The sequence below is a fragment of the Geotrypetes seraphini genome, chromosome 10 (genome assembly GCF_902459505.1).
Source record: "Geotrypetes seraphini chromosome 10, aGeoSer1.1, whole genome shotgun sequence".
Lineage (NCBI taxonomy): Eukaryota > Metazoa > Chordata > Amphibia > Gymnophiona > Dermophiidae > Geotrypetes > Geotrypetes seraphini.
Genome location: NC_047093.1, coordinates 7,078,040 through 7,090,674, shown reverse-complemented (window position 1 = coordinate 7,090,674; position 12,635 = coordinate 7,078,040). Strand labels below are relative to the sequence as shown.

At 44.5% G+C, this 12,635-nt stretch overlaps 1 protein-coding gene across 2 annotated transcripts in view; it reads left to right on the top strand.

Moving 5' to 3' along the window:
* AATK (apoptosis associated tyrosine kinase) overlaps positions 1 to 12,635 on the top strand; it is a 158,022-nt gene that overhangs the window by 98,347 nt on the left and 47,040 nt on the right. The window contains exons 2-3 of one of the 2 annotated variants that reach the window (XM_033961460.1): positions 5,310 to 5,443; positions 8,265 to 8,406. In XM_033961460.1, the coding sequence (XP_033817351.1) occupies positions 5,310 to 5,443; positions 8,265 to 8,406 (276 nt within the window). Of the gene's footprint in view, positions 1 to 5,309; positions 5,444 to 5,871; positions 5,939 to 8,264; positions 8,407 to 12,635 lie in introns of those variants that run through there. The other variant, XM_033961459.1, reaches the window with a different exon arrangement.

Sequence of the window (12,635 nt, the reverse complement as noted above, 5' to 3'; positions counted from 1 at the left end):
GGGAGTGTTGGGGGGGGTCATTACTTTATCCCTTCAGTGGTCATCTGATCAGTTTGGGTTCCTCTTTGGCACTTAGATGCTTTTCAAACATCTAGCTCCAGACATCTAACTTCCGTCCTGGATGTCTTGGGAAATGTTCAATTATCATCGCAACACGTCCAAGTGCTAAGCACGCCCAAAGCCCATCCATAACATGCACAAACATGCCCCCTCGAATTTTAGATATACAGCAGCTAAGGAGCCTAGCAAGATGTCTAGATGTCAGCTTCGAAAATCAGGACTTGGACGTTTTGGTGAGAAAAACCATCCAAGTGCCAAATCATGCCATTTTTGAATGTCTTAGTGTATGAAAATGTCCCTCATAGACACATGAATTCTTTGCTTTCTTCTTTACTTAGCAACATGTAAGAATATGGAAAAGAGCTAGCAATGATTAAGAAGAAAACCAAATCACTGTGAACCTGGAAGGTCTAGGGAAGTGTTTCTCTACTCAGTTGCTAGTTAGGCTTTTAGAATATCTACATGAAATGAAAGAAATTTGCATATAAATGAGGCTGTGTATGCAAATCAAGTTTATGCAGATTCATTGTGGATATCCTGAAAACCTGACTGGCAAGGGGATATTCCAGGACCAAGTTGAGAAACACAGATCTAGGGAAATTGACAAATTAAAGAACAGTAAATCACCTGCACTGGATGGTATACACCCCAGAGTACTGAAAAAAAAAAACCCTCGGAACTGAAATTGCCAACTAATGTGTAATCCTATCAATCATATTGCCTATGGTATCTGAAAATAGGAGTGTGCCAATGTAACATGTTTTTGAAAAGGGTTCCTGGGATGTTCCAGAAACGACACAATGGTGAATGACATCAGTGCTGGACAAAATGATAAATTACTGTATTATAAAGAACAAAATGGCTGAATAGTTGTAGCTTAATGAGGAACAGCCAGCATGGATTTAGCCAAGGGAAGTAAAGTCTCACCAATCTAATACATTTTTTGAAAGTGTTAACCATGTGGATAAGGGTAAGCCAGTTGATATAATGTTCTAAGACTTATATAAAGCTTTTGACAAAGTACCTGATATAAGATTCCTAAGGAAATTAAAAAGACACGAGATATAAGGCAGTGTCTTAAGGTGGATCAGAAATTGGTGAAAACATAAAAAACAGAGAAAAAAAGGGGACTAGTGGAATATTCAAAGATCTTTACTGGGGCCAGAGCTATTGATAAATAATCTGGAAATGGGAACAAGTGAGGGATCAAATTTACAGATGACATAAAAAGTTTTAAATCACAAGCGGAGAGTGAGAAATTGCAGGAGAACCTCGTTAGACGGCAGATGAAATTTAATGTGGATGAGTATAAAGTGATGCACCTAAGGGGGGTGGGGGGAAGACCGAAATTATAGCCACCGGTTGCCAGATTCCACAGCACGAGTCATCACATAAGGGCCGAAATCTAAAACCTAGGCTAAGTCGCGGGCCAAATTAACCGATTTAGCGTGCGCTAAATGTGCTCCTTAATGAAAAGACCCCTTAGTCTTAGTAGAAGTCTAGGGTTACCACCTCTGCAACCCCACACCAGCTCTGTGATGTAAGCAAAATTTTTTTTAAAAACTTTTCTTCTCTCTTTTAGGTCCTAGTTCACGTTTGCTGTCTAACCCCAGCTCTAGAGGGTTATAAATATATTTTTTTCCTTTTGGTTTGCAGTGAGGATATATTCAAGCAAGCTTCCTAGTTATTAATAATAATAATAATTCAAATTCCACACGCTTTCCATTTCCTTCAAGTTTCACACTCTGCAAAACTTCAGCAATCTGCTGCCTAGATCTGAACACCGCCCACAGGAGCCTCTTTATAAGCGCCATCGAAGGGCAGGAACTGCATCCTGAGGTTTGCACACCCTGGTCTCCTGAAACGTACCTGCCGGCTGCATGCCAAGGTGTTCTCCATTCCTCCTTTTCCAGAACTTTCCAATCAGAGAGGCTTGCAAGCGAGCCCCTTCTTGGGGCACTTAATGTTTTCTTGTATCGTGGGGCGCAGGGGGTGGGGATCCCTCGGCGTGAGACGATCGCGGCGCTGGGGGAGAGAATGCCCAGCAAAAGCTCTACAGTCGGTCCCCGCAGAACGTTCCCTCTGCCGCTGTCCCGCCCCTCATCTGATGTACGGTACCGTGGTAGATTGAACATGCTGCTGAGGCTACGGAAGCCTGCAAGGATTGCTTACGGCTGACCAGTGATCCTCTGCAGGCTGCTGATGCGGCAATTATGCCAGTGGGCCAGCTTAAGTGGAAAGTTGAAAATGTCTGGCGGGCCAGAGTTTGACATGTCTGAACTAGGAAAAGAGTCTAAGCCTGACAATATACTGAAGTATTGTCAGTGTGCAAACAACAGGAAGGGCTAAAGAATAAAACCGGGGAGATCGTGATGCCTCCATTTCGTTCTGTGGTGTGGCTGTACCTTGAGTACTGTCTGCAATTCTAGTCACTGCATCTGAAAAAAGATAGAGCAGAATGAGAAAAGAGGTGAGGGAAATCAAAGCAGCTGAGAGATATGACCGAAAGCGATAAAATCTTGAGTGGAGTAGATGAATCTATTGTTTAAGTTACGGGGAGAATATTTTTTCACTCCATGCATAATTAAGCTCCGGACTTCACCGCTGGAGAAAGTGGCAAAAGCGGTTAATGTAGCTGGGTCTAAAAAAGGTTTGGACAGGTTCCTTTAATTGCAAAAATTCAAAATTTACAGTTACAGAATAAGAACATAAGAATTGCCATCTCTGGATCAGACCCTGGGTCCATCAAGTCCAGCGGTCCGCACATGCGGAGGCCCCGCCAGGTCCCCATACCACCGTATGCTTCTCAAGGGAGATGTGCATCTCATTTACCCTTAAATCCTAGAAAGGTGGATTCTGCAATTACCTCCTCTGGTTGTTTTCACAATAGTTAATTTGATTCTAGCTGTCGTCTAGTAATTTTAAGCAATTCAACATATTTTTTCTAACTTTTTCCATCCATCTAATCTAACCAATTTCTGTTTTTATCCCACAGTTTTTACTTGTTATGTTTCTTTTTTTAACGAACTGTAAACCGAGTCGAGCTCCTTAGGGAGTAGATTCGGTCTATAAAATGAAGATTCGATTAGAAAAGTCTGTAACCCATTATTAAGGTAGACCGGGGGAAAGTCTCCAAGGTTATCTAATAGGGATCCCTGCCAGGTTCTTGTGACCAGTTGGAACCAGCTTGATGGACATTTGATCTGACTGGGTTTATGCAGCAAATATTATTGAAAACAATGCTGTCAGCCAAACATCATGCTGATAATATATCTCTAAACACAAAAATTGCTAATCCTTAAAAGTGCTCAGAGAAAATGGTAGAGACCAAGGTATGGATCAATTTCTCAACACATTTTGACATATCTCAAAAAAGAAAGAGACCATTTGAACACTTTTCTCCAGGTCAGCAAAAAAAATTGCTGCCTCCGAGCAGAGAAGCCGTTCAAACAACGTTTCTTCAGCATTTATATCAACTTTATCCCCCGTTTTTGCAAATACAGAGCAGGCAGGTATGTGAAGATCCTTCCTTCCTTGCCTGGTGATTCTCCTGCTGGTTGAATTCAACTTCCCTGCAGCATCCAGATGCAAAACCTTGTGTCAATAGCCTGACGAGGTGAAAAATTCTTTAGCAGGTGCCTGTCACTTGACAGAAACACGCTGTCCGGCAGAAGCAAATGCAGCTTTTGAGCTCCTGACAGAGCCCTACAGAGCTGAAAACTCTAGGATGCCAGGCTTAATTGCAATAATAACTGGTGAGTGGAGGTCAGTGGTTTCCAATCATCCAAGTGGATGAAGAAAGGCTAAATAAATTGCAGCTGTACTCGCTAGAGGAACGAAGAGAGAGGGGGGACATGATAGAAATGTTCAAATATGTTACGGGCCGTATCGAGGTGGAAGATGATATCTTCCGTCCTATAGGTCCTTTGACCACCAGAGGGCATCCGCTAAAAATAAGGGGAGGGAAATTTAGTGGTGATTCCAGGAAATACTTCTTCACAGAAAGGGTGGTCGATCATTGGAACAGTCTACCTCTGCAGGTGATTGAGGCCAGCAGCGTGTCAGATTTTAAGAGAAAATGGGACATTCACGTGGGATCTCTAAGGGAGTAAAGTCAGGGGGGTGGGTCATTAGAGTGGGCAGACTTGATGGGCTATAGCCCTTTTCTGCCGTCATATTCTATGTTTCTATGTTACCTGCCTCTTACTGACGGAGACCTAATGCTCATGCAAGATCATCTCTGCCCCTCAGGGCATTATTAAATGAAGCAACTGCAGAATCATTGGCAAACAAAAGCTCACCTGGCTCCGTCTGGGGCCTACCCGTCCTGTGCTAGCATGAGGTGTCCAGCTCTCTGTCCAATCAGAATGTGAAGCTTTGCATATGCAAATCCTGGAACCAGCTGAAATTGGGGCTGCCATGTTTTGGGGGTATAAATCCAGAATATGTAATACTCATTGAATCTTTGAAAGAAATAGCTCAACATTTCCCAAAAATAATCCTAAATTCTACACCCCAACCTCAATGGTCACTAAGGCGCCAAAGGAAAAAAAACTCACTGCACTCCTGTCTACAAAGCAGCGCTAGCAATTAACCTGCGCTGAATGCGAAGAAGCCCATGGGAACTGAAAGGGCTTTTTCACATTTGGCAAAGGAGCCCATTCGTATGGCAGCTCTCTCTGGCTGCTTGGTAAGGGGGAACTAAGTTCTGCGCAGTGCGTAAATCGTTCCTAAGCAAAGTCCAAATGGCCACTTGACCAAAGGCTTTTCTTGAAAAGAATTCTCATCTGTATGATTTATGATCAGCTGCATTAGTGCTTGGGCTCGGCCAGGTTTTGCCCACTGGGCCTGGCCACTAACCAGCTGACCTTCTCATGCCAGCAGCCCAGGGATATGTAAACATTTCATCACTGAACCTGCAGAAAGACATTTAACCAAAGCAAGACTGGGTAAGACATCTCCAGGTTCAGAGAGCCAGATGATGCCAGGGAAGAGAATGACACCTGCCAAGCTGGTAAACAAGGAACTGGTTTCTCCGGGCAGCCATCTTATGCCAAGAGATACCATGCTGCTAGCGACCTTAGTCCAGAGTCAAATGAAAGATCTGAATGCTATTAAGAGTGTCCTAGAAGGTAGTTTTGATGCAGATGTTGCCTGCTCTGTGCTTCCTCTCCCTCCCAGAAATCTTTCTTTGCTGGCTGCCTCTGTCCTTGCTGAAGCTCTTCCCTTCTGTTTGTGCCCCTCTCCAGACGGTGCCCCTCTAAGTGAGCTCTCCTGGTCCTCTTCGCTTGCTGTGGTGGCTGTTTCCTTCTCTGGCCTCTTTACCTTCATCTTCCTCATGTTGGCCTGTCTGTGCTGCAAGAAGGGAGACGTTGGTTTTAAGGTAAGAGCAGAGCATTTTTCTGATCAGTTCACATCAGTCAACACAGCTTTTTATTTCACATCATTTATTTGCATCATTAATTTTGATTGTGCATTCCAGGAACTGTTGCTTCCATCCTCATAAAACTCTCCATCTGGGGCTCTGCCTGTCTGCTGGCCGTAGAAGGGTTAATTGGAAGGGAGAGGTGGGTAAATGCCCTCACTGGGGAAGGATCAGTCTGATCTCAGGACCTAGGAATTTGTTTTCCCAATAACTAACATTTTTGTGGAGGCTTTTGGCGCAGTTTGATACAGAAGAAGAGTGGGGGGGGGGGGGAGAACATGGGTGCAAGGAGGGTAGAGGGCAGAGGTCGCATGAATCACAAAGCAGGCTGGGACAGAAGGCCTCTATTACGCACACCCAGAGCATGGCAGCCCACAGACCGCAGGCTCAGAATTCAGCAGAGCTGTGTGAATTCTCTGGACTGACGCACAGCGAGCAGGCAGGACCTTTGCTGTAAGTATTGCCTGGTACATGCAGCTATGCGCACTCTACCACTTCAGGAGTTCTACACTAGCACTGTCCTGTTTAATAGCGAGGGCCGCTTTTGGCACAAACAGGTTGTCTTGGAGGTAGAGTCAGGTAAAAGGATGTTTTGGTGTAAGGGGCAAAGGAGCATTTGAGGTAGGGGGTGGGGAGCGGTGTTGCTGAAAGACCGGGGCACCCCTGGGATTTGAGCATTGGCAATGACCAGAGGTTATCATGTGGGACACCAAACTCTGAGGAGAGGACGGAAGGAACATGATGGACATGTAGAAACATGGCTTAGCATGTGACATTGCTCAATATGTTCCTCTGAGAAGATGCTGCACGCGGACATATAAGCATCTGCCCCCCTCCCCTGCGGCCAGTAAAATGCCACATTACAGAGTGAATATTTGAGGCAGTGTGGAAGAGAATGTCTGCATTTAAAAACCAAAGTTACCGGTCAGAAACAGACTTTGTAAATCAGAGGTCGACTAGGATGAGGAAAGCCTTCGACTTTGGAGCCAGAATCCCTGCCTGGATTTACGCATTCATCGTTCAGGTTCTGCCCCAGAGAGCTTACCCTCTAAGGCAGGGGTCGTCACTCCCACTCCCCGCTGACAGTCAACAGGTCAGCTTTTCAAGATGTACCTGATAAATATGCATGAGAGAAATTTGCATGCATCCTATTTCACTGTGTTATTGTGTTGCTTCCACTGTATAATAATAGTTTATATAGCGCAGGACCGTGAAGTTCTATGCGGTTTACAATGATTAAAAGATGCTATAAATTGAGTGGAATTGACAAGTGAATCGTGGCTCTTGGGATCAGTTAAGTGGGAAGGATTGTGCAAATCAGTTGCCGAAGTAGTTCAGGAACAGATAGGTTTTTAGGCGTTTCCTAAATTCCCCGTAAGTATTAGCTAACAGAAGTAATTGTTCCAGGTCTTTACCCCATAATGCTCCTTGATATGAGAGAAGATGGTGGTGGTGACTCATGCATATTCATTAAGGACACCCTGAAAACCTGATTTGTGTCACCCTCGAGGACTGGAGTGACAAGTAAGACTCTAAGGCTGGATTTACTAAAGTCTACTATCGTCCATTGCTAGGAAATAGATTCCACTGGACTGAATGGGGGGGAGGGGTGCTGAATAACGTACCTTATTTTTCCCAGATTTATTTAAAATTTGATAAACTGCTTAATCAAAATACCTTGTAGTAAATCTTGCCCTATAATTGTCCCCGAGGCATTGCAGGGTGAAATGACAACCTCAGGGTCACAAGGAGGGTCGGAGCGATTTGACCCCTGGCTTCCCTGGTGCTCTGACCAGTTGGCTATTCCTCTCTCCTGGGAAATGACCGTTTGCCTGCACTTTTGGTTATGTTCTTAAGGCCTAAGGAGCTCATTACTTTTAGCTAGGGATGCCGACCAACTGCACTCCATAAGAAGCGAGCTGTGGTGATATGGTTCTCATTTTTCCTTATGTGGCTAGGGCAGGGGTAGGCAATTCTGTTCCTCGAGAGCTGGAGCCAGGTCAGGTTTTCAGGATATCCACAATATGCACGAGATAGATTTGCATCTCAAGGAGGCAGTGCATGCAAATTCATCTCATACATATTCATGGTGGAGATCCTGAAAACCTGACCTGGCTCCGGCTCTCGAGGACCGGAATTGCCTACCCCTGGGCTAGGGCAGCACAGCCACGTTTTTCCTTAAGTTTCACTGTAAATGTTTATTTAAATTACAACATAAAGAATATGTATTCTGGGATTCAATTCAATTAGAGAGTTTTTTGAACTTACAGGAACAAAAGAAAGAAATGTTAATAATTTTGGCTGATATTTGAGGAGTGTTGGAGAATTAATCTCCTAGTTGCAGAGGAATTTGAATGAATGTTTAAATTGTAAATTATTTGATAAAGTTGTTTAGCCTTGTAATTTCCGTATTATTTCCTCTTATAATGTGGGCTAGATGAAAAATTATGATGCAGTCTTATGCCGTATATTTAATTTTTCCTTTTCTTTATGTTATAAATGTTTCATTCCTTACTGTTTCTAAATGGAAATTATAAATAAAATAAAAAAAGAAGCAAGCTAACCCAGTCCTGACTTTACCTCAGGGTGGGCATAGAGTTTCCCTAGGAAAAGCAGGACTCCATGCCAGCAACAAGGTCAAAACAGAGCCAGCTTATTCTGCTTCCTGTGACAAGGAGCCAGTTGGTAGCCCTGATTTCAGGACTTTTTGCCCTGCTTTACAATTCCCTTATTTCTTAGGCACGCTCACTGACTCCAAGTCTCACCTTCTCTTACTCAGGAGTTTGACAATGCTGAAGGTGAGGAGTGTGCCACTCAGTTTTCCGTGCAGGGGTCTCCTGCTGCCCAGAATGGACCTGAAGTTTACATCCTTCCCCTCACGGAGGTTTCTCTTCCTATGTCAAAGCAGCCAGGAAGATCAGGTAAACTTTGGGTACACAGCAAAAGGCACAAAGAAAAGCAGGGCCCTACGATGCGTTGCCTCACCCCCTTAGGACGATGGGTGGTATCTATGTGGCATGTTGGTATTGTGGGGTTAGAAACATAGAAACATGATAGCAGATAAAGGCCAAATGGCCCCTCCAGTCTGCCCATCCGCAGTAACCATTATCTCTTCCTCTCTCTAAGACAGGGCTGCAATCCAGTTGGGTTTTCAGGATTTCCCCAATGGATATGCGTGAGATCTATTAGCATACAATGAAAACAGTGCATGCAAATAGACCTCATGTATATTCATTGTATTTTATAAACACAAAGAGCTATATTTGCTACAAATATATAAACTAAAATTCCCACAGATTCATTAAGCACTTCTTTTTATTTTATACTGTTTGTTTATAAAAAAAATTTCACCCCACACATGTGTTAATACTTCATATCATATAAATAACTTACTAAAACCTTCACAACCTACCCAACCAACCCACTAAAAGTTCATATCAAAACTACTCTATTGCAGTACTGGCCATATACTGGCCAAAACGTTCTTGATATTGTGCAAACTTATCACTTCATGAATGGTATTCCAACAGATGTTATCTTCATATTTCTTGTATCGCTATTCACTATAAACCGAGCACAATCGCCCAACACAAATCTGTTTCGCCTGTTGGCGTCGTCAGGGGCTTCAGTAATGAATCTTAGTTCTTGTTATTCATTATACAATATATTTGTGTGCCACACACCAGAGGAAAAATCCAGAGCAAGACCTCTCACTTCACAAGCTGAACAGGAACTGACAGACATTCATTGGGGAAATCCTGGAAACCCGACTGGATTGCGGGCCTCGAGGAGGGACTTTGAAACCCCTGCTCTAAGAGATCCCACGTGAGTATCCCAGGCTTTCTTGAAATCAGACAAGTCTGTCTCCACCACCTCTTCTGGGAGACTGTTCCATGCATCTACCACCTTTCTGTAAAAAACTATTTCCTTGGGTTACTCCTGAGCCTATCACCTCAACGTCATCCTATGCCCTCTCATGCCAGAGCTTCCTTTCAAATGAAAGAGACTCGACTCATGCGCATTTACACCACTTAGGTATTTAAACGTCTCTATCATATCTCCCCTCTCCCGCCGTTCCTCCAAAGTCTACAGATTGAGATCTTGTTCCCATATGCCTCATGACGAAGACCACCAACCATTTTAGTAGCCTTCCTCTGGACTGATTCCATCCTTGGTCAATGAGAGATAGACGTTAGGGTGATGGATGGTATCTGTGTGGCACGTTGGCACTGTGGGGTTGGTCACTGAGAGACAGACCATGACCATTGGACAAATGGGCGATATCTGTGTGGCATGTTGGCACTGTGGGGTCCGCCAGGATGCCCACCGGTGGTATCAGGCACTGTTGCTCTCTCAGGGCTCCTTGATGCAGCTGCACAGGGCACAGGCGGGAGCACAGAGGGTCTTTTCTTTTACATCTGGTGCTGAGACACACTTTGTTTTGTTTAACTCTGAATTCCTCTTTGCTTCCCACTTTTCTCTGAATCTCTAAAGTACGGGGGGGGGGGGGGGGAGAAGAAGCCAGTGAATTAGTGTGTGAGCAACTGTTGAGCTGTACATGGTAGGTTTATTGTGTGTGCAGCTGTAAAGCTCAATTCTCACAAATGCATCGATTGAGCGATAGACGAGATAAATTGGAGCAAACCCTGCTCAGCACTTGGGCTTCAAGACGGGAAATTTTGCCTCAGATTGAAAAACCACGATGGAAGTTTCTTTGCAAAACCTGCAGGATCCCTGTGCTAGTGCCTTCCTGTATGCAAATTTGTAAGAGTTATTAAGCAGCTGCTCCCCCCCACCCCCCTGAAAAAAAATAGCCAGGTTAGCACAAGTTTGAAACCTGTGAGCTGTAACCCCACCCTCAAGCAGTGTTAGGGCAGAGGCGTTCCATTAGGTGGTGAGACGTTGAATGCTGAAATGGCCTCAGATTCTCTCCAAGATCCAGACTGTTCTTCAGAGGCTTCAGACTGCCTTTGGGAAACAGTGGAACTCATGGAGGAGTTCTTCTGCAGGATAGAAGGCATTTCTAGTGCACAAGGCACGTGCTGGAAAGTGACCCAGGCAGGGCCGGATTTAGATGAAAAGAGGCCTAGGCTATTCCACTTATGAGGCCCTTTCACCGAACGTCGGGATATCAATAGGTCTGTTCCAATCTACACCAATCTGTACTTTATTGATGCAAGAACAAACCAGAGCTTAGTAGCATAAGGCAGGTCAATATTTGCCATAGCAATCAGTGAACGTATGAACTATACTTTGGTGCAATCTAGTATATACAATGAGCCAAACGCGTTGACCTTAACCAATACATTTTTATGTTGGTTTATTAGTCATATGCGTAGAATTTCTCCTTATTTTCGGTTCAGTGTTTTAGTGTTCTCTGTTTTTAGAATAGTGTCATTTTAATTTTGCTAACAATTTGAATGTAGGCCCCTCTTGATCTTGAGGCCCTAGGCTGAAGCCTAGTTAGCCTATAGGAAAATCCGACCCTGGACCCAGGTGAAGAGCAGGCCCTGAGAGTGCAGAAAGGTGCATCTCCCTCCCCTTCCCAGTGAACTAATCCCCCCTCCAGCCACAGTTAAAAAGCCCACCCACCCACACTCCAAACATTTGCTCGAATAGTCTGGTGTAGGGGAAAACCAGGACATGTCCTCTGCCCAGACGGACATTCCAAAACCCAGTAGTTGGTCTGGATTTTGGAAAACCCTGACCTCCCAGCCACATCTGGAGGGCCTCTGAGCACGCCCAAATGATGTCACACACATCAGCACATGCTCGGAGACCCTCCAGACACGGCCTGGAGGTCAGAAAACAAAGACGAGGCTTTGCAGGAGAGGGGCCAGAGGCAGAATGGGGCAGGGCCTTGTGTCCAGGTTTCTCTGGACAAAAGTGTGGCAACCCTAATCTGGTGGTACCCCCTCCTCCCTTCCATCCCTTGACCCAACTCCCCTTTCCCCATTAAAAAAATTAGGGACATCCCTCCCCTTTAGAATCACTGAGCTCTGGAACAACCTCACCTCCCCACTCCGAATCTCAAGCTCCCTCCAACTTTTCCGTAAACATCTGAAAACTTGGTTATTCTCAAAAATGTAACACTTCCTCCTTCTCTGGCATCTTACACCCATCTAACCTTTACACTTTAATCCTGTTCCTTTCCATCATAACTTCTGTAAACCGTGCCGAGCTCTACGATTGCGGAGATGGTGCGGTATATAAACCTAAGGTTTAGTTTAGTTTACTTTAGATTCTTACCCCTCCCCCAAACCTTCATGGGAAGCAGGAGTGATGCCTCTGGTGCTGCCGTCTGAAAAGTGCATCCTAGGGATAAGCCAGGCAGAGCAATTAGGCAGATAACAAATGGTATAGATTAGAAGTAAGTTTACGATGCAAATCTTTTAAAGTTGATATTGGATTATTGACATCTTCTATAACTGTGCGCATTTTGCAGGCATGGAACGGAGCACATCAATTCTTCAGAGCATAATTGCGTGCCTGTGGGCAGGGTGTGGACATGTCTCCTACATAGGCTCCTAACCAGAAGAACACCCTAAGATGTGCACGTAGCTTGTCACAGCCAGGTGCGATATTCACAACATGGTATAGGCAGCTGTGCCAAAAAAGTAGGCATGCCAATGCCAGCTCACATTTCTTCTCACCTAAATGCCAAACAAGTTGAAAAAGCAATGGCGAAAGCTAGAAGGATGCTAGGAGGCATAGGAAGAGGAAAAAGGAGGTATTGATGCCCCTGTATAAGACTCTGGTGAGACCCATTTAGAATATTGTGTACAATTCTGGAGGCCGCACCTTCAAAAAGATATAAAAAGGATGGAGTCGGTCCAGAGGAAGGCTGCTAAAATGGTGTGTGGTCTTCGTGATAAGGCTTATGGGACAGACTTAAAGATCTCAATCTGTATACTTTGGAGAAAAGGCGGGAGAGGGGAGATGTGATAGAGACGTCTAAACACCTACGTGATGTAAATGCGCATGAGTCGAGACTCTTTTATTTGAAAGGAAGCTCTGGAATGAGAGGACATAGGATGAAATTAAGAGGTGATAGGCTCAGGAGTAATCTAAGGAAATACCATACTTTTTTACAACAAGGGTGGTAGATGCGGGGAACAGTTTTCCAGAAGAAGTGGTGGACACAGAATTG